This window comes from Symphodus melops (assembly GCF_947650265.1).
Source record: "Symphodus melops genome assembly, chromosome: 4".
NCBI classification, from domain to species: domain Eukaryota; kingdom Metazoa; phylum Chordata; class Actinopteri; order Labriformes; family Labridae; genus Symphodus; species Symphodus melops.
This window is the reverse complement of record NC_136694.1, coordinates 25,723,022-25,745,256: the sequence shown is the minus strand read 5'-3', so window position 1 is coordinate 25,745,256 and position 22,235 is coordinate 25,723,022. Positions and strand designations below refer to the sequence as shown.

The following is a 22,235-nucleotide window of genomic DNA, read 5'->3' as shown; positions in this document are numbered from 1 at the left end:
TCAATAAAATAGATACATAGTCTCATAACACTATGAGGTTTCAATGTAATACTGCTAATGATCCCATGTTTTACAGCTTTGTTTATGGCACAACAGATTACTCCAAAATGTTCTTTACAAATGTAATACAAAATGCATTCAACTATGTATTTATGGTGAGAAATAGAAGTGAAACACGAAACAACAGCATAAATATAACATGTATTTTATTGATTCCAACAACCAGTGATAGGTGGATGAAAGCCTTCAGAAACACGCCTTATCCAATTACTGGACCAACCTCCGAAGAAATATACCTTTTCTCTCATGGATCATTCTCTACCCTCTCTTATATGATTGTTGCCGCATCCACAATGCTGACCCTATTTACAATCTTTACAATGATGTCCTGTACAAAATAGAGAAATGAAGTTTTACAAAGGATTCTTTAGAAAAAAAAAAGAAAGAAAGAAAAAGAAATATCAAACATTTGAGTATTAAAAGGAAAACATCATGTCAAATGATTTCCCTAACCAATACTTTGTTTGGTTTTCTCATCACATAGCAAGTTTACATGCATGTACAACACGTAGAAACCCTTAACATTTGCACGTCAGTGACATTATACACCGCATAACTTTTTTTAAATTCTTTGTTTAGTCCACAAGCTTTGCAAAAAATATGACTATTCAGCAACCTGGTCTGGTTTGATTCTACCTAAACTTGACTACAAAACAATAAAATGCCAATTCTTGCAAACTATTTGAATCCTTCTTTTATCGTCTTTTGACCGTTTAAATGTTAAGTTATTATATTTTGACACCATTCAAAAGGACATAACAAATAGAAAAACTTCCAAATATCATTTTTTTCTTTCTACATTATTAACCCTGTGTTCCCTGCAACACCTCCTCTCTTAAAGACTCAGTATCGCCTCCTAAAAACAAACATTTTGCACTTTGATCCTGTGATTTGATCCAAATCAATAATCAAAAAAGGAGCCCACATGAAAAACACTGTATCATTTTGCGAAGTTCATAAATTTGCTGTCCGCCAACACCAGTAAAAGTTGCTGCATAGTCTTGATACACTAGTAAGCAAACACAAATCACAGCTACTACAGAGCAACAGGCACAACAACCAGAGGATGAGATGAGAAGCTGGACATGATGGCTTTTGTTAACCTGCAGAATCAGACCGGGGTGAGGCCGGTAATACTGTCTGTTACCGGTAATATTTACATGAGCTCAATCAGCACGGGAGCAGTGTGAGGGTCGTCGGCCATTAACTTCTTTTTTTTTGCTCTTTATCGTCTTTAATTCAGCCCATCTTTTTGTGTTTACAGACCAATCAGAGCTGCAGGTTAGGTTTGTTACCTGGCAGATGCAACCAGTGCAATAACAGCAAGAAGCAGCTCAGATACAAACGTGACACTTTCTTATCAAGCTGTCATTAGAGTGGTCTGACATTCATTTACAGGATGTATGTACATATGTGAAGTTTGGTCTGAGCACCTGAACTATGACACAGCTTGGGATGAAGAGAAATGTAGACACCACTTGCACTTTCATGTGCTTGTTCATTTACCCAATGAGGGATTCTTTACAAAAATGTACACAATGTAACTTAAAAAGGGTATCTTCAGCTTTTTACTCTCGTCTCTACTAACAGTTTGTTTTTGTGACGTGTACCTGAATGCTTCCCAAACATGAGTACCGTACAACATCAACATGGGCCAACAACATACAATGTTTCACACCGACTTCAATTTCTGGACGAGTTGTCTGAAACACTTCATTTAACAATACGTCCTAGAAGTATCAGTATGTATCTTCCAGATCTATTTGTCACATCTTTACTAAGCTACCCTGAAAGTCTACTTGAAGTTCATTCTACAGTGAGACATTTAAGAGCACCGTTTAAGGACCTAAATGAGGATTACGCATGAGTGGCATCAAGAAAAAAAATCGTCAATTCTGTTTTTGAATGAGATAAGCAAAGGTAGCTTTTAAGTCACTCTACTCAGCCGTTTTTGAAAGTCGTTTGCTTTGTGATAAGGCTTTAAAAGCACCTTCTAGATGATTCATACTGTTAAACGTTGTACTTTAACCGTTGTCTATACATTCATAGCTGAAACTCCTAACTTGACAGTCAATATGCATGATTAAAGAACAGTATTTGGTTCAGTATTTCAGATATTTGCACCAACATATAGAGAGAAAGTAACTGATGTAGCCCGATTTTATGTACATTATATTTACAATAAGTACTCTGAATATGGAGGGGGAAAGATTGAAAACAAATGTGCTCTTTCCTTGATAGTTGTCATCGAAAAAACAACAACAACAATGACTTTAATTGAAAAGCATTGTGTGAAATCTCGACGGGTGTTTGTTGTGTTATATTATCCCTGTGTATCTAATACCTGATATACATGGCATCACTGGTGACACTGCTCGTTTGACGCAAAAGCAGATCAAATCAAGTGCTCGGAGAAGGTGGTGCTGTGCAGCCAGAGAGCGATGAACTCATCACCGCTAAATAAGTTGTTGTTTTATGCAAAAGAGTATGACAGCAAGTTTCACTTTTTAAGCTGTGATGAATATTTAAAAGATGAAAAGTTTGTACCAACAAGTTATCAAAGAAGAATGTATCACCCCATATTGTAAATAAAAGAGAAGAGAATAGAAATAGAGAGTTGACGAAATAACTGATTTGTGATTGGTTAAGTGGAAGATGATATACGATGAAAGCACCTGCTATTCTCTGCTGAAGTTGAGGTGACACTGACGTCTGTTTTTAAGGCATTTCTTTGTTTTGACCTGCTTGTGTTGTAAAGTTTGCGGTTGCATACGGGTAAGATTTAGCTTTTGAAGACTTTACAGTAGATATGTACTAAAGTGATAGACAGATAGCTTATCTGATGCTGTCATACTCTTTCCAAAAACCAGACACCGTAATTGCGAGTAGTTGCTTTTGACAAGCACTCCATATCCCAAAATGCACTTTGAGCGCAAAACAGGAAGGACTGCTTGTGCTGTTGCAGAAATCCCCTGAATTGTTAAGTGCTAGAATGAGTTTGAAAGTGATCTATTAGCACCGGAGAACGGAGGGCGAAGTGGCGGGTAAAAGGGAAGTGAAGTGGTCAAACGCAGAGTACATTTATAACATATATGTTTTCATTAAACATTTGTAAACAGTCCTATTTTAAATAGTGTTTGTATTAAGATGATGCATTATCAGACAGTTATGCTTAACCTATAGTGTGAATAACGGTTTAAACCCCCTATCACCATTTCCTAGGGTTCATTTGTTCCTGAATGAGCTCTGTGTCGTCACACTGAAACAATAATAACTGAAGTGCTTTGTGTTCAAAGTTTAGGCAGGCTGGGGTCTTCTTTGTCTGGGGATTCAATGTAATTGGCAGCCTCTTGAAGTTTCAAAAGCATTGCCATCTACAGCAAAGAAAAGAGCATACAAAAAACACATAAGGATCCATTTCACTTTGAAGTGTCAAACAAAGCTCATAAGAAAACACCATCAAGTTCTCTCTCTTACCAGCGGATCAGATTCCATGGAGCTGGGTGGAGTTTCCTTGTGAGGCCGCTCATCGCAGAACTGACCGGGGCTGCTGGAGCCGATGCTGGGGGGAGGGAGGTGGAAAAGCTTCGCCTGGTCCTGCTGGGCAGACGGCCAAGGCAGCGTGCCCCTCACCCACTCCACAGGGTCCTCCCATACCGCCTTCTGGCCGTGCACCTTAAAGTGTCACAGCAGACCAGTAACATTAAAATTAGAGCACAACATTTCCTGTGTAAGGGAAGTGGCTCGAGGAAGAAACTAATCCAAGGAATGAGAAGGTTTTCTGGATTTGTGTCTCACCTTGATGCCGTCTTTGGCCCCCTCTTGCAGGTACGGTATGATAGAGTGGTTCCAGAGGTCAATGAACCATGATCGAAACTCATCAACCGTGACAGGACAGGACAGGAAGAAGCAGGGGCCTGAGGAGAAAGAGGAGGAAGAAGACAAACATTAAAAGGGAAAGCTAAAAGACACACTCCCTCCAGAAGAAGTGCAGCTTCAGCCCTGTCCTGATGAGTGTGATTCATACCGATGAGGAAGTCCGACGTGCTGTGCTTCTCCAGGAAAGCGTGCAGATGATACCAGAGTTTGGGCACCCAGTCCAACACCCTGATCAGGTCCTCGTTGGTTAGGTTTCTCTCATCCTCTGACTCCATCATTTTCCGGTGCAAATAGCGCACCAGGAAGCCGTTGGCTGGCTCCACGTTGTTGGAGAACGTCACCATCCTATGATCATAAAAAAGCAAAAAAAATATGAAGAAGTGAAATAAAGCGAGACCCACGAGGAACAATCTTTTTATTTTTAAATTTGACTGAAATGAATTAACGATTGTTACTTCAACTCGACTTAAAGATCAGTTTGTATTGATGCTTGATGTTAACATTAAAGCGATGTGTAAAGGTTTTTGCATGAGGTATAACTTGTGTCTTTTTACATTAAAAACTGCTACGTTGGTTGTTACAAATCAAATGCTGTAGTTCGTGGAAACCTGAGCCATGACCCTGATGTCTCTGTATTTTTACAGATTATCTCAGGTACAGAAAGTGTGACGTGGTAAGCAGACTCGAGCCTTTAGAGCTCATTTCTAGTCTTCTCGTTACTACAATGCTTTTAGATCAAACTGTAAGGAGAAATCCTTCATGAGTTTAGACTTAGACTTTCTTTACTGTCATTCAAACTTCAACTTTACAGAGCTGATAAGAACAACATTTCACAAGTATTTACATAAGGTAAGTGGTATTTACAAAATAAGGTGCAGATATTAACAGATGTGAAATTACTATACAGATACATAATATATATTATATTACAGTGTTTCCTTGAACCAACCTGAAACTGAGGTGGAGGCCATGGTTTCCAATCATCTTCACTTGCTGATTGCTTGTTCCAATGATGTAAGGACTGAGGGCAGAGACAATATTGCAGTTTAATAGCATTAAATGAAGACATAATTTAAACTGCCGTTGGTTACAGTGTGTGTGTGTGTGTGTGTGTGTGTGTGTGTGTGTGTTGAGTTTACCATTTGTGGTATTTGCAGGTGAGAGCACCATTCACAAGCTCACTGATTGAAGCAGTTTCATGGATATCATCCAGAATCACCACCAGCGGTATCTCGGACATGCTGGTTTCATGATCTATTTGATTGGCCAGGTTGGAAAGATAAAGTTGCAGATCCTGAGCACAGAAAGGAGAAAGAGAGAATATGAAACAAAACATTTCATAAAAAACAAACCAAAAAAACAACAAAACAGAGCCACCCAGAACATTCGTATTCGTCACCTTGCAGGACTGGCGGTGCATGTTGAAAGTAACCACGATGCCTTCAGTGACCTCTCGGGCGCTGCGGTCCACCAGGTACTCAGCAAGCCTTGAAGCCAAGTAGCTCTTACCGGTCCCGCTCGGTCCAGACAGGACGAGGCGGCGATGTTTGAGGAGCAGACTGATGTAGTGCTGCATCATTGGTTTCGGAATGAGAGTTTCAAATACCAGGTTGTCGACACACTTCTCCTTCAAACCTGAACACAGTGATAAAAGGGGAGCGTGGATTAAAACGGAATAAACACCGAGGCTGATGATAACCTGCTGAATAACATGAACAAATTAGAGTTGGTGGTTTGAAACTTGATATTTCAGCACCTCAAATGACTTTGCTGATTTCTCCTCCAAAAAGAAAATCCAAAACAAATAGAGACGAGCCAGAAAAAAGGAGAATGTGAAATGTGTTTCTATCACCTCGCTTGTCCTTCATCGTCAACATGGAGCTCTGGCATTTCAGTCTTAAAATAACTTTGCATCAAATGTTTGAAAGTCTGTGCAACCCCCCCTTTCAGCCAGAAGGAGTCTAATGTTGCACCTTAGCATCTATGGGGCCCACGTGTCTGCTCCACCAGCTGGGCCTGGCAGCCCGGGGATCAGGTTACGCACAGGGCTGTCTGGACTGCCGCTGCTTTCCCAGCTCTCCCAGAACTTAACGCCTCACATTCCTGCATGCGAGGGTGGAGAGGGGTCGGCTATCAACCAGAACCTCGACTTTCCAGCCTGACCTCAGCTCAGATTTCTATTTACTGGTGGATTAATTTAAAATAAACAGTTTAACTGAGATAAAGATCTGCTTTTTTATGTGCACGAAATAAAAAATTACACTCAGCATTTTGGCTTAAGAGTCAAACATGTAGAACTACACTCAATAGATGTAGATTGTGTGATTATAAATATGAAGGTGAAATCTTTTATAATGTTCCTGCAGAGAAAGAGAAGCTAACTTATTTTCTTTTTGCAGCTAACGTTACATTATAATTTAAAGCTAGTTTTGTTCAATTTAAATGTAAAGAAAGATTTTCAGATAATGATGTGACCGTGTGAGTATTGACTTTCAATGTAATAAGAGAGCAGAGGAAACCAAGAAATCTTTTTTAGTAAAGATTTTTAAACACACATACATTATAGTTAATTGGCTCCACATATGTGCGACTCTTAAACTAATACACTGCTTCTGCAGAAACAAGATGTTCATCAGAGGCCACATGGAAATACTAACATTTAACAGCTTGTGTGTAATTTCTGTCGAAACAAATCTCAAGCTGTGGACGGGCTCATCTGTTGTCATGAGGTCATTTCAGTTCATGTTTTGGTTAATGATGAGGACAGCTCACAGGTCAATGTTACTGACTCAACGTTTGACGTGTGAAAGGGCTGTGGAGAAGAGGCCCAGATGTGTCACTATTATTACCGTAGATGTAAGGATTTACACTTAGTGAGACCTCGGATCATGTAAACGACCCCAGACAGAGCTGACGCAGCAGATCAGATGACAAACGTGTTAATGGGAGAAGCTTTGATCAAAACATTTTGACTTTCCAAAAGGAAGAGAGGACAACACTGTGATGCAGAAAGAAAATATTTCTGGTTGATTATGAATAGATGGGAACAGCATACATGGTTTAGTTAGGTACTTTATTGATCCTGAGGGAAAATTCAAGAACATAAGATCCTCTCAGGATTTGAACCAGCAACCTTGCTGGTTCATGTACTTTATTTAATCTATTCAGCCTCTTAATGCAACGTAAGCTGGCCTGAACAAAACTCTTCTCCACTGACCTTTCAGGGCCACCGTGATGCCACTGGGGCCTCTGGACATGCAGCGAGAGGGCTGCGTCTCCGGAGCTTCTCCTCCCAGCACTCTCTTAATGTGGCCCATACTGTAGCTGTAGATGGAGTCTGTAGACAGGCCCAGACTGGAAGTGGGGTCCACCTTTGCTACATACACCTGCAGTGAAAAGAACAGAAAACGGACAGGTGAGAACATCTGGCTAAAAAAGGATTTACAGTGGTTCATTTAAAGTTTCAGGTCTAACATCTTATATCTGCTGAACCTGTGAATGGTGACTGTAAACCTGATCTGTATTTAGTGACCTGATCTGTTGGTTTGAGTGAGCGTATAAATACAAAATGAACTCACAAATCTCCAGGAGTAAGAGCTGCCAACTTGTTAAGGTTAATTAAAAAACCCCTTTCACTCTTAATGTTAACAACTTGTTTATCGAAGTATCCACCAGCATGCCAAAGTTGAACTCTTTGAAGTAACAAAGCAAAAGTCATGCTAAATTTAGCTGAACAACAGAGGGAAACACCGTTGATGCAAACTGTACAGGCTCTTCTGAGCCAGGCGACCTCGAATGAAGTTGTGGGAAGGAGGCGACTCACCTTGAAGGCCTGGCTGACAGCTGAGTCCAACATGGGCCAGTCCATCCTGCCGTTCACTCTGACCGTGCCCATGAAGAAATCCTGCTGCTTCACCTCCTGTGGAGACAAAGTGAGCACGTGTGGCGAGGAAAAGGTCAAAAAACCACGTCTACGCTCAAATCGGGAGAAGAGAGGATAAGAAATGTGACACTTACGTCTTTAAAGACACGTAAATCTGCAACGCAAACCACCACTCGAACGCGGTGATCGTCCCTCTGCGAGGAAAGACTGAGAGTATCTGCAGAGTGGACGTCTAGCGTGGAGGGTATAAAAATACAGAAGCAGAAAAAGAAAAGACAAGAGAACGATCAACTCTGTGTTTTATATTTAAGCTAACCCTTTAGTCAGTGTTATATACACAACCATTCTCACTCTAACCATGCCAACATGTCCGAGATCAAACCCTACCTGAGCTGCTCCCTTCACTCAGCCCTCTGCTGTAGCTTTTGGGCATTTGCATGGCTACCGACTGTCGAGGTGATGAACCGCCCAGAGCAGTAAGACCTGAGGACTGCGAGACGGAGCTGGAGGGTCCAGGAGAGGGACAGGGGGACAGACCGCCTGTCTTCAGCTGGTCGTTCTCAGCCTTCAGGTTCTCCACTGTCCTCTGCAGACAGAGTGACAAAGGTTCGATACATCATGCTGACACTTTTTAAGAGACTTTGCTCAAAGATGTTTTTACACTTCAATTTAATTTGTCTGCAAATTCTAGCTCAAGCACATTTACTTATCATTTTAAAAGACAACACACAAGATTATACACTTCAAATTAGACAGCAAACTAGAAAATGTGATATTTAGTTTGGAGCTTTAATCTCAGAGAATCTAAAAAAAACTTTGATATGACATGAACTGAAGTCTGAAACTCAGATTGAAGATGCTAACATATCTCATAAACAATTCCAATGAGTGCACAGTCTGCACAAAGTGATTACAAGTGTGTTCCTTTAACAGCTCAACACGTGAAGTAAAAAATAACAGTTCTGAGGGAGAGCATTTGCTTTAAACAGAGGACATGATAACAGTCACACCTGCATGCTGTTCATGGCCTCCTGCAGCTGCTCCAGGTGATGGGCTGAGCTCAGAGCCTCCAGGCGAATGTCTGTCAGTTTACGCTCCTTCTCCCACAGCTCTGTACGCAGCTCTGTTACCACCTTATCATCCTCCACCTCCTCACCTGGTTCACTGAGTCTGCAGGTATTCACATCAAAGAAAGACAACTTTACAAACCAGTGAAGATAGACGGGATCAGGATCCTGACGTCAAAAAACCTGCATTTAAAAATACAGCAACAACTCTGGGCACGGCTTTATCAAATCGATACACTCAGAAAAAAGAGAAACATCAAAGCACACATCTCTGTATTACTCCATTCTTTTTAACAACACTTTTCTTTTATGGGCCAAAACATTGCTTTTTCTGCTTCTTATCCTGAGGACTTTTGCCCCAGTACGCGGGGCGCCAAACCAACCACTAGGCCACAGGCACCCTTTGAGTTCAAGAGGGGAAGTTTACCCCGCTGATGTTGCAGAGGTTGAAGATTTCAACGACGAGCTGAGGTTAGCTCCATCATGGTAGACTTTGGGTGAGGAAGGTGCAGAGGACTCGGGGGTGGAAATCTCCTCGATGTCAGCATACGGTCCTGATGGTTTCGAACCCTTCTTACTGAACGCCTTGTTGAAGGAGCTGCGGAGCTGGACCGAGAGGAAATACAGGTGGAATAAATGGCAGGTCGAAATGGAACAGCCGAGTAGATCACAATTAACACTTGTGTTTTGTTAATTCCACCAGAAACGGAGGGATGTATGAATCACACTTGTTTTCTGTGAATGAAATGAAAACTTCAACATAACAGTTTGTGAAATTCATCCCGATGTAAACACTCTGTGACAAAGTGTGCTACGTAACTGTCTCGTGTCATGCAGATCATATCTGAACATTGAACTCTTAAGGATTCCACTGTACATTTGAATACGACTAAACAAGACATGATGACTCCTGTTTGGAAATACAACTTTAAGTATGACTCATAAGGTGCATGTAGGCTGGAGGAGAGCGAGGGGGGGGGGGGGGGGGGGGGGGGGGGGGGGGGTCGGGGGAAGAGGTGGAAAGTTACTGTGGCAACGTCACTCACCTCAAAGACCTAAAATTAAAAAGCAGGGCAGCATGAGGGAGAGACCAGAGTTCGACTTAATAACAACACTTGGAACACGATAGGAGGAGAGTAACACACATACACATGCTGGACATTTTTGTAAAATAAAATAAAAAATAATAAATGTAGCGACACAAAGGCATGTTTTCCTCCTGATGTCTTTATCTGTAGTATTCTGTGTCTCTTAAAGACTTCAGACCGATTCCTAAAAGTACAGTCTACGTCGAACAGTTTCTCATCAGTGTGATCACTACGTTTTGACTGACTGTTCTCACCCAGCCCTTCTTCTTCTTCTTCTTGGCCTCCTGCTCTTTGAGACTCCCCATACTGGAGTGACTGGTGGTGCTGGCGAGGCTGGAGATGCTTTCTGACGAGTTCTGCCGATTGATCATCGGCTCTACATGCCAGGAGGAAGAACACGTATTGAATATCAGGGTGGAATATTGATCTGAATTCACATGATTACATTTGGGTTATTGTGGAGAACGATCGTCATCGTGCCGTAGCTTCCAAACGTACCTGCACCTTTAGGTGTCATGTCTGGATTATTAAGGGCCACATGTATGATTTCTTGGGCCTCTGTGTTCTTGACTTTCAGAATTTCGATGGTGTCTTTCAGGTCATTGAGCTCCGAGTCCTGCATAGAGAAAACAATAAACATTAGTCCATGCTAAGTGAAACAACATTCTTCTATGCAGGGTGTTGTGGAGTTTCTCTCTGCTTTCAAGGAGGCTGACAGGTTGTGTTGAGCTGCTGATGACAACGTCAAGTCTGCAATGTAAACCTCTGACCTACGAGGTTTCAAGAAAAAAAACGTTCCAAGACCGGCCAGCCAAAGCACAATCAGACTTATAGGTTAGCATCATCATCATCATCACTATTATGATCTTTTTTTCCCCATTAAGGATAAATGAAAACGTTTGTTTCCTGGCCTAGATCTCAAAGAGGACATAAATAAATGGAAACTGCTATTTGTCACAGGTTTTGTAACCTTTATCAAGACCAGAATAAACCCATGATACCTTATTCTCTGAGGAGACTGACAGGTTCTGCAGGCGTGCCGTCATCAGCTGCAGACTCTGCTCGAACGCTGCTACCAGATTAGCCTTCAGAGAACGACAGCGAGGGAAAAGAGAGGCAGAGGAGATAGGGCTTTGAGAGAGCAGACAGGTTATGAGTCACAGGCTGCGAGCGGCTCGGTCAAGAAGCCCTCACACGCTCACAGCACATCAAGCTAATGGCTTTCTCCGTCTGCTGGGAGGGGAGGGACCGCGGGGTGGGCAGCTGTGGATGATGTCAGAGATGAAAGAGGACGTCGGGGTAATGGTGGTTGATGGAAGGCAGCTGTGCAGCGCTGAGGAACAACCTTCATCAACATCAACTCTTATGTTGGACCTTTAGGCCGTGATCGTTCAGTGCTGAGGGAGCTTTTCTTGAACACATTAACACACCTGTGAGGCTTACGTGATTTTGTTTCTATGGTTGGTCAGATAACACCTCAACTTTCCCCCCTTTGTTTTTTTAGATTGATCAGGTTTGACAGCTGGTCAAATAAAACCAAAAATTGGGCGACACCAGTTTTGGCGATAGAAAATTCAATCAACATTTACCTCCTTTGACATGTTAGACATTCAAAGAGTAGATCAGAGATGAATGTAAATAGTTGCAGGCCTTTCAGACATGCTACGAAGCGTGTTGATGGAGTCAGCTGTGCCACACAGACAGCCCCAAAAAGAGATGACGGATGATAACAACGTGTCAGCCTGAAGTCCACTCAGAATCAAACACAGGTGACGGAGACACGAGTGGAAGCAATGGTCCAACAAACCTGGCCTAGCTGCTACACCCAGCATCCAGGGGTGCGTGTCAGAGGGACAGCAGTGAGTCCAGCGGTCAAAACAGCCACAGACGTAAGAGAAATGGACAGTTATGTTAGGTGAGGGAGAACACTTCTTACAGTCAAATAATAGAGAGACAGAAAGAAAGATCCGGTTTGTACAGTCACTGGGTAAGAAACTGGGTAATCAAAACAAGATCAGTTGATAGTTTAGCAGATAAAGCAGGTTTAATATGAGCAAATAGGTCACTGTTCAGGCTGGTTGCCTTTAATGCACTGAGTAACAGTGGTTAGGGGGTGTTAAAAAGAAACTTGAGTGGGATTTAGACAAGCAGACTCGAGCATCTGAAAGCTGCAAGAGGGTCCACTGGTTCAGACTCAAACTTTTAAAAACAAGTGTCGAGAGTCAGGACGAAATGTTGTCCATCAACATCGAGTAGCTGGAGGGATTTTAACCACAGTGTGGACTTGTGAGTGGCAGTGTGACACATTTAAATATGTTTGCTGAATGATATTAGGCGCCCTGGTTGCTCGTTGGTTCTGCTGCTCAAACTCCCCTGATTGCCTGTCAGACCCCTACTGTAGCTGTCAAGTAATTGAGGTGTGCTTAAATGTAGATCTGAAGAAAGCTCCAGAAGTTTGCAAATCCTTTCCAGACATTGACCGGTTGTCCTCACTTTCAGAAAGTAAGACACATCCTTCCCTCTCGGATGTCACTCTGATAAACACGCAGAGGAGAAGTGTCTGTGTTTCAGTTTGTTGTGGCATACAAACTCAGTGACTTGGAGGAGGTGTAATCGACATTTGGGCTTGATTACAGTGGAACACAAGAGCTGGAGTTCATCCAACGCATTAACAAAATTAGCTTACAAATTTATACGTACATTGGCAGAAAGCTGCATGGTCAAGTCGGCGACTTTTTCCTGGGAGGATTCCAGCTCTCGCCTCAACTTGCGGATTTGCTGTGGAAAGAAGCGTCAGAGTAAGCCAAAGCACTGTGGTCAATACACACTGTCCAACATGAGCAGCAACAAGGGGTGAGGATTTCAGTGAGGTTTCAATCACGATGATGCAGAGATGGAATGTGATGGATTTTATTTTTTTTGGTTAACTTGACAATAATGTGCAAACAACAATACGGGAAAGTTACTGCTTAACAAAAAAGTCTACAGCAAGACAAACATACTTCAGACTATTGGAAAATATGAAACCGAAATGGGGAGAGTGGATTTTCACTTATTACTCAAGCTCAGAGAATTTATGAGGTCTGACGTTTCTTTATTAGATGTTAGAAGGTGGTGAAAGGGGACAAAGAATATTAGTGATAGACACTGTGGGAGAACTCTTCACTGAGCGCTCATGAGAAAATGTGATGAAGGGACCGTTTTGAACAGGAAATGACTGATGGAGGATGCAGACAAAAGGCACAATGTGAGATGTAGATTTGTGTCACGATGGCCTTACCTCTCCTTGTATCCTCTCCTCACTCTGGAGAAGGCATGGTGAAAACAAATAAACAGTAAAGTACGTTGATGTAGAAGTGAAGGGACAGTTACTCATCCACAGTCACAGGGTGTAACACCAGGGTCCTTAGAGGACTCTCAGACTAGGGAAGGCTTAAAGGGCTATGAATTATTCTGATCAAAGCAATGGAACTAAACCGGCTGTAATGTAGACAGTCTGGGCTCAGATTAATGCTTGATTTGCTTTTTGAATACAGGAACAAACTGCTCAGTCTTACAGAGTCATTATACGTCCATATCTTTATTATCTACTCACCGCTGAATAGTTGGACGAAGCATTGGACGCCAAAGAGAGCACAGAGCCATGCACTGAAACAGGCAGAGGAAGAGAAGCCTTACATTACAAGGTATGAGCATCAGATACTTATTACATGTTAAATATCAAAAATGAATGATATACATTGTAACTCCACCCAGCTTTTATGGAGGCATTATGTAAATAAGCTGTTTGGTCGCCTGCCAGTTAGCTCAGAGCAAAATCAGATTGAAATATTTGGCACAGGCTGTTCTACACGATTGCATCCGGATCTTTATTCTTCTTTTATGTATCTGTGCTGAATGTGTCCTCGACATCGTTTCATGAAAACACAAGTTCCTGTGAAATAATGCTGAGCAGATTTCCAGCTTTGTTTAATCCGAGAACATCTCGGGTGACTACCGCCTTCAGGCTCACCATCGTCCCCTTGTTCTCGGAAGGACCCGCAGCGCATCATGCTTTTTGGCCGGTCAGCCAGGGACATACTGCTGCCCAGGGGGGAGGATCCATACAGATCGCTGGCGGATTCACTCGGGGGGCCGATGCTGTTTGAGCGTGATATCCTCGGGGTGCCGCTGGAAATTGGGGCAACTGTCATAAAAGAGAGATGTTTGGAAAGAGTGTGATTAACAGAAATAAAACTGCAGAGTGCAGAGCAGAGCAGAAACCCCTCTCTCAACGGTACACCTCCAACACACACACACACACACACACACACACACACAGTACACCTAGGACTGGCACCCTTTTCCTGATGACTAAGTGAAAGGCAACACTACGATTCCAGAACAGTCAAAGAGATAAATATAGCCCCGCTTGACCCCCTACAGCTCCCCATCTGCAGCATATTTCAGACTCTAACTGAAGTCTTAATGAGTGCAGACATGGGACAGTAATATTCACAGTCGGATCTGATAGCATTTTAATTTGATGTAACTTTGGCATTCCGACACGAGTGGATCTATAATGACAACTTGTGACAACTTGTCTCTGAAGTGTAAAACCTAATCCGGACCTTCCTCTCAGTGGGGTCTTAATATCCCCCGTCCTCCCGAAGTAATAATCAACGATAAGTCACACAGCTTATCAAAGGTCTCCAAGTCTCATCAGTTTCAAAGACCACAGAGGGCTTTAGGAGCTTGGCAGCCAAATGGAGCGAGCAGACTCACCCACGTTGGTGAGAGGAGCCTTGCCAGAGGAGGGGAGGAGGTGGCGGGTGGGGGAAGGCAGCTGAGGGGGGCTATCGCTCTCTGTCATGCTCATTATGGTGTGGGAGTGGCGCCTTCCCGGTTTGCTTCCGTCACTATCTGACAGGCTTGAACCATAACGTCTGAGGGGGGGAAAAAAGAAAAAAAAAGAAGACATTTTAACTTCAGACAATGAAGACGAATCAGTGTGAGGTTTCATATAGATGCTGACTTACTCTAGGCCTTTCTTCGGTAAGGTATTTCTGTCTGTTTGCAAGCTGTAAAAGAAGAGAATAAAACATGATCAATGGATATCAGTGTGTTTGTCAGGCTCTTGAGTAAGAACTCAGTTCTATTAGGATAAGATTTATGTATCTGGCTCATACTGTATTGCTCACTGGGCACTGGGCAGTTATTGTTTTTAACAGTGTGCACGCTTTTTAGACATTATAATTATAAATAGTATTGAAGTCTAAAACTCTGGTATCGTAAGAAGTGAAGCCCTTTTTTTGCTCCATGTGCTGTAAATAGCTGCGTCACAAACCCAACATTACATTTACAGGTCGAAACTCTGTGCTTGCTTGTGGACATAGATTCTTCTGGAGGGGAAACGTACCTATCTGGTAGGTTGAGGGATGTTCTGCTTCCTGCTCCCCAGGTTCCTGTGCCCCTCTCTTCATTGTTATATGACTCAGGTTTGATAAACCTGGCACTGGAAGGCACGCTCATCTGCAGGGGCAGGGACTCCATGCTGCGGTGCATGCCGGTCAGTTTGGGGTAGAGCAGCGGGGATCCGCTCAGACTCAGGCTCTCGCTGGTGTAGGAGCCTGGGGAATCGATGTGGAGCACAGGCGCTGGGCTGGGCGTGAGGCGGGAGGAGGTGTGGGAACCAGCCAAGTCCTGGAGCTTGGAGTATGGGGGGACTTTGGGAGGCAGGTCTTGGATGGTCACGCAGGAGTCAAGACTGTTGGAGTTGACCTTGTCCAGATGAGCCAAGCTTGGAGGACGACCCAGAGACTTTGTGTTCAGCATCCTAGGAACCCGGCATAAAAACATATAATAAAACATATAAACTACAGTGACTTCGTCAACAATTCATCAACAATTTATGTGGCCTTTGCCCATTTATTTGACTAATAAGTATTTCTATCAGTTCATGTTTCAGTGCACCTCTAGCAATGTCTTGCCTGGCACAAACGTGTGATTCTATTTGCCAAGGCTGTGAGTCATTTGTCTCTTTATATTTCTGCCTGTAAACTTGTTTCAACATCACAAATCAACAGCAACAATGCTCCCTTTCCTCTGGAGCTTTTCTTTCACTGAAAGGTCTATAAAAATAAAAAATGCTCCTCTTGGTTATGAACAGTAACTGGGACATTGTTTGAGGGAAGAAATATTGCTGTTCAAATGCTTCAAAGTCATTTGTAAAATCCTGTGCAGTGAGCCACAACTTAACCATCAGCTCCACTGTAATGGTGGAGACACCCTGAACATATTCAACCAAAGTTAATGATCATTAATGAAATAATATTACTTTTTGTAAATATATGTAGTATTGCATTTGAATCTATTTTTCATATTGATATGGATGCCTATAAACAAAGATAACACTTCTTCTACTCTACACTGTCCAATCATAATGTGCAGTTTTCTTTATGCTGGTATAATGCTTCACATCATGTGTATGTGTATGTGACATCCACAATATCAGTGCACCTACTGTATCCTCTGTCATATTATTACAGTTAGATAGTTTTGCCATCAGAACTGCCTTTAAATTTATTACACTGTGTACATGAACAAACTGCATCATGTGAAATGTTTGAATGAGACACCTTGGTGTGGTGGGAGATGACAGTTCAGGGTATTTGCTGCTGCTGGTCCGTCTCAGGCCGTGAAGCTTCAGAGCAGACTCTCCCGAGGAGCGACCCTCCTCTCCTTTCAGAGAACCACAGTCCATGTCGGCACCACCGGCCTTGGCCTTGGCCCGCTCCTTCTCCTTCTCCCTGTCTGTCTGGTTCACTGGGCCTGTGCTTCCTCGACTGGCCATCTTACTGCTGCTAGGTTCTTTAACCCTGGGGCATGTGGTGGCTATGGGAACAGGTTTTAAAGTCAACAGACTGGGGTCAATGGTACCGCTGGCAGGCCGAGATGGCCGACCAATCACACTGAACGTGCTTGATTTGGCAGGTCGAGGCAGGCTGCGGTACTGAATGCTGTTCCGGGCACTTGGCCCCAAAAAGCCCTGCTCGCTGCTGGCATCGAAACTGTTCTTTCGACCCGAGGGTGGTCCCCCTCCCACCGGCTTCACAGGGATGCCAGATGACTTGGGGGTTTTCCCCAAAGTAGCAGAGCCACTAGAGATGGTGGCTCCCCCTGCTGTCATCAGAGTGGCGGTACCAGTGGCAGTCGGTGGTTTCTTGTAAAGATATGAAGCTCCAGCGGTGGGTTTAACGAGGCCTGACGGGGGCTTGCGATGTTCTATGTGGTGGTCCCTGCCAGCGTCTGAACGAGAACGCTGCAGACCCGTAGTTTTGATGGAAATCTTGGATTTATCCAGGGGCTTCTCACTTTTGGGTGCTACATAAAGAAAGACAGTAGATTTAAATATCAGCGTGGACATTTCAGTAGCAAATGAGCCTGACACATAAAACACTTCAAAAATGAGAAAAGGGTAATTAAGGACATGCTTGTTATACACTGACTAAAAATGAACATAAAGTGTTCACTCAAGCCTTTAGAGCTTTCATAAATCACAAAGCAGGAACATGTAAAATTAACTCAAGAAAGAGTCTGATGTAACAGTCACAAAGAATACGACTTACACTCTTATGTCTATAAAAAGTTAGATTTCCACATGCTTTGTAAGGATCATTCAAGTAAAGCACAGAGATGGGCTAGTTACAAGATTAGAGTTAACAGGTACAATTGTTTTTATCAGGGCTGATGGTTATATTTATATGACAAGACCTTTACCCTTTTTAAAACTGCAACCTGAATTTAAACTAACTAATTAATCACTTGAGCTCACAGCTGAAGGGACTCAGATATAAGGACAAGAAATGTTGGCATTGGGACTCGTTTTGAATCTCTTCATGGTTGCCTGTTTTGTTGAGGATTTAATAAAAGAAGCTGCTGCTGCTGCTGATTGCAGACATTGAGTCTCTGCAGGCGTTTAGAGAAACAGGCTTCTTTCTGACATAACAGCAGAAAAATGACTCTGGCCTGCAAGCTGAGATTTAGTTTTTTTTTTTTTTTTTTAGTGAAATGGATTTCATGCTGCATTTTTTCCCTACAGCATGCTCTGCTGTGCTACAAATCAAAACCTGGCTGACGCTAAGGGGTATATTTCTGTATTCATCTTGACACCAAGCAGATATCCGCCTTGGCTGCTTTACAAAAAGGCTCTGTTTTACATTTGGACCCAGTTTACAAGGAAATAATGGGTGACATAGATTTTGCTGTTGAAACAGTTGTATTACACCAAATCCAAACAGGAGAGGAAAAAGGACAGAGAAGAGACATTCAGATGAAACCGGATACCTGCGACTTTCAAAGTGCTCTGAGAGGTATGTGTGATGGGGGAGGTCACGCCTATTGGAGGATTACGACCCTTCTTGAAACTGCCCGGTTGACCCAAACTCTGAGGTTTCTTCAGCTCGCCTTTACAGCCAAAATCTTCACTGAGACTCGGGGGCTTCTTCCTCCACTTGCTTGGGGCCTCCGTCTTGAGACTACCCGTGTCAAAACTGCTGCCATCGAGCTTATGGCCGGCCTTTCCATCCTCGCTGTACCAAGAAAGTCCACTTTCCACCAGGGAGCGCTTCTCTGCATCAGTGCGGAGCTGCAGAGGGTGGGAGGGAGGGAAGTGAGAGTAACACTCAGTCATGGTCTGTGTTATCTATGGAACTGTTTTCTGTAATCTTTGTTTCATCTCAGCTGCATTCCTGCGGGAAAGAAGGAGATAGACTGATATGCCCCGAGTGGATTAAAGAAAAACACAGAGGAAGAAGAGGAAAAAAAAGTGTATGGATTTAACACTTTCATAGATGAATAGAAAAAATGAAGAAACATATGCAGGATTTCAGGGGAGTCTTACAAGAGCTGGAGTATTTTTTTGTGATGTATGGCTGTGCTGGGGACTAAAAACAGACCGTTACACTGTTATATAAAAAAACCTGATCATGTGGTGACCGGAGGAGGTGGCACAGAGGACAAAATTGGGCATGCCGCTTTTTGGCACCCTGTTAATATAATACAGAGTGACAGATGGCTCCTTGAGTAGCACTAATGTTCATGTCTTCCTACCGAGCAGCCTGTAAGTGAGCAAGGAGTCAAAGTGACTTCCTGTGAGGGAGGCAGAAAGTACAAGGACGAAACCAAAAAGAAGACAAATTACCAAAAAAAACAAAATGAAAGTGTCTTTAACTTCTCGAAATGTATAATAACTACATCTTTCTTTGTCCTTCAGAGTGCATTTAAGAGTGTACACTGTGCACTGGAAGTTTAAAGGTTGCATGAGATGCCTCTAAAAAAGCTTCCTGGACCATCATTTGCTAGTCGTGATGCAACAGAATTATACATTCATCAAGTTAAGGTAAGCACAGAAACTTTTCAACTAGCTGAAAAATGACTTTTAATGTCAAACTCTGAATGTACCATTGACAGTGAAGCTGTGAAACTTAGAACTTAACAATAACCAATTTACATGCAGGGTAAAGAGGAGCTTCAGGACTCGGTGAGACCAGTGGAAGGTTATGGGTTTTTTGTTTTTTTTCACAGAACAAAAGGAGAACCACCATGGTAAAGATGTTTTGCACTCTGTTATCTTGAGTTCAATGACAGCAGTGAGGTCTGCACTTTCTTTTTGTTGCCTTGACACAAAGCAGTGAAAATCACAGGGCGAAGCACAGAAAAACGCTTCTTATAAATCAGTCTTTGGCATTTTAGCACTGCTGTTACCAAAATACGCAAGAAAAGGAAAGTCAGACATGTCACAAGCTGTTAGGTTCAGTTTTTGAGCTCACCATGGCAGAAGAGTTGCGTCTGGATCCCAGCGGAGTGCTCGGGAGGGAGTTTAGGGAGGAGCTGACGTTGAACTCCTCTGAGCTGAGGTTCTCTGAGCCATCGCCCTCACCGTCACTGAGCCCGCTGCTGATGGAGCTGCTCTCGTCCCAACTGAAACGAGACAAAAAGCAGCATTTAGCACAAAAAAGAGGGGGCTGTTATCAAGTTAATGGCGACCATACTGTTTGAGTGAACATTGGGTAAAGCTGCAGAAATCTGTGTTCAAAGGGCAGAGAGGCTGGCAGCAACAGGGTAATGTCCATCTGTTTGCAGTAAGCTGTGTCTGGAGGTGGTCACATGCTCAAACAAGCAGGTAATTTCAACATGGCTGCAGCTGCTTCGATTTAACTAACACCTCAGAGCCACGGACCATATGCTGACCAAAGAGAAGGCTCGAGCAGTTTTTAATCTACTAAAGTTTTCATTTGACTCATCGGGATGACCACCGAACATGGGCTTCCATGATGTTTGGACCACAGTGTAGCATGTGATCAATCCCCCACTACTGCCCAACACTGAAGCTACTCATTAATGCATTAATAATAATCGTAATTACAGTAGTCATTATGAGTGTTTCAAGCTTTCTTACCAGTTCAACCCTTCTCTTATTCTGGATTAATCCATAACAGAAAAGTTAAAACCTCTATGTGCTACTCATGCTAGTTCATGCTAACAGATGTAGCATTATGTTTGCTGCTAATCAAAGGAAACGTTTATCTCTTATCAGTTAACTACATTTCACTAACTACAATGTTATCTGTACATGCAGCCACTGTTGTTTATTTGACTTAAAATCATGCTGAAGTTGTTTTTTGATTAAAAAAAAAAAAAAGACTTGAGCTTATTACACTTTTCTACTCTTCTGACTACTCAAAGCCCTTTTACACCACAGGTCACACCTACTCACTCTCACACTGATGGCAGAGGCCGCTGTGTAAAGTGACCATCCAAAGTGACTCATACACATTCACACGCTGCCGACGAAGCAGCGAGAGCTGGAGTTTGGGATCAAACCTGCTACCTTTCTGTGGAGAGACGACCGACTCTACTAGCTGAGCCACAGCCGCCAGCTAATGTGTGGTTATAAGGAAGAGTTAGGGGTTATCTCTTTGACTCACAGGACAAGGTGACGGTAAGATGATATAATCCACCGACCAAGCACATTGCTAAAATAAATTCATAAATCATTGTTAGAAGATTGCTTGTCTCGTTTGGAATATCAAACGATATCAAGACAAAGATATTTAGTAAGCCTTCCACTGGCAGAAGAGGTAGCTGAAGTCCCAGAAAGAAAACTGTGGCGGCTGACATTCCTGTGTGCGTACAGCTAACATGTGGGGGGATAGCCTCAAAGATTTACTCTCCAAACAGAAACACTGTCTGCATTTGACGCCGGCTGGGTGTAATGTTAGACATGGTTCGAAGGTTTTTGGTAACACTGGTGATGGACATAGTAGACGGGGTGTTTTTTAATGACTATTTGAACAGCTCTGAATTTGTTAAACCATTTTGAGCTTTCGTCAACTAGATAAAATGAACCTCTCGTAAACTTTGCAAAGCTGACAGCTTTTTGCAAACATTTCTGAAAACTCAAAACCATCAGTAGTCACGAGTCATGATTCAGATAAAGTTTTATATGAAAAAAAAAAATTCACCTTGACTAGCTAGCACATTTCAAACAGGGTCCAACATTTATTTAGGAGCTGTAGTAGCTTTTTACAGTACTATAGTTTAAAAGGGAAACTTTACAGCATGTGCTGATATATCGTGCTGCATAAAAAGTATGGCGACTGACAGCTTTGGGTTTAGACAGCGGTCTGGTCTGCTCTAAAGAGGCAGGATGAGGGGAAGTCAGAGTGACAGGATACTAAACCCTTGATGACCTTTCCCGCCGCCCCACAAAGAAGCCCTGCATCGCCCTGAAACAGATGCTGCCAGTCTGGCTCCTCACGCAGAGAAGAGCTCAAACACACTGCTCACCGTGCATCAAGTCTCTGGATGGATTCATATTTGAATACATTAAACATGCAGATAACTGTGAGGCGGTAAACTAAAGGGGGTGGCCTCCCAGTCAACCGAAACATTAGAAAGAAAGGAAAGAAGAGAAAATGAAGAAAACGCTTTAAGTTTGAGGTTGAGGAATGAAAATGTGCTTAAGAAAAGCAATTATAGCTTTTTGAGTTTTAAAATTAGATCTCCAGAGAGATATTGTTTCAAGTCCAACTCGGATTTGCGTAATTATGTTCCCGGTCATTACTATTGGCAACCACAAGTGGTAATCAAATTTATGTTGGCGAAGAAAAATGTGGAAGAGCAGACAAGGTAAATTAATAAAACGCTTTTAAAGCTGAGTCACTGCTTGAACTGAATCAGTTCTTTTCCCTTTCTTTTGCTTTCCCCGCCGAGCTG

At 42.7% G+C, this 22,235-nt stretch overlaps 1 protein-coding gene across 2 annotated transcripts in view; it reads right to left on the bottom strand.

Moving 5' to 3' along the window:
• Positions 1-189: 189 nt before the first annotated feature.
• Positions 190-22,235, bottom strand: part of nav1b (neuron navigator 1b) — a 64,557-nt gene continuing 42,511 nt past the window's right edge. For both annotated transcript variants that reach the window (XM_079340829.1, XM_079340830.1), the window contains 26 exons: positions 19,787-19,937; positions 18,303-18,603; positions 16,595-17,339; positions 15,376-15,792; positions 14,996-15,037; positions 14,742-14,902; positions 13,990-14,163; positions 13,573-13,625; positions 13,258-13,281; positions 12,678-12,755; positions 10,979-11,062; positions 10,476-10,593; positions 10,232-10,353; positions 9,317-9,495; positions 8,833-8,992; positions 8,210-8,408; positions 7,957-8,054; positions 7,763-7,858; positions 7,157-7,325; positions 5,339-5,574; positions 5,079-5,233; positions 4,889-4,960; positions 4,088-4,284; positions 3,859-3,977; positions 3,538-3,735; positions 190-3,434 (listed from right to left, as the gene is read on the bottom strand). In XM_079340829.1, coding sequence (XP_079196955.1) covers positions 3,351-3,434; positions 3,538-3,735; positions 3,859-3,977; positions 4,088-4,284; positions 4,889-4,960; positions 5,079-5,233; positions 5,339-5,574; positions 7,157-7,325; positions 7,763-7,858; positions 7,957-8,054; positions 8,210-8,408; positions 8,833-8,992; positions 9,317-9,495; positions 10,232-10,353; positions 10,476-10,593; positions 10,979-11,062; positions 12,678-12,755; positions 13,258-13,281; positions 13,573-13,625; positions 13,990-14,163; positions 14,742-14,902; positions 14,996-15,037; positions 15,376-15,792; positions 16,595-17,339; positions 18,303-18,603; positions 19,787-19,937 — 4,432 coding nt within the window. In that variant the 3' untranslated portion in view covers positions 190-3,350. The remainder of the gene's footprint in view (positions 3,435-3,537; positions 3,736-3,858; positions 3,978-4,087; positions 4,285-4,888; positions 4,961-5,078; positions 5,234-5,338; positions 5,575-7,156; positions 7,326-7,762; positions 7,859-7,956; positions 8,055-8,209; positions 8,409-8,832; positions 8,993-9,316; positions 9,496-10,231; positions 10,354-10,475; positions 10,594-10,978; positions 11,063-12,677; positions 12,756-13,257; positions 13,282-13,572; positions 13,626-13,989; positions 14,164-14,741; positions 14,903-14,995; positions 15,038-15,375; positions 15,793-16,594; positions 17,340-18,302; positions 18,604-19,786; positions 19,938-22,235) is intronic.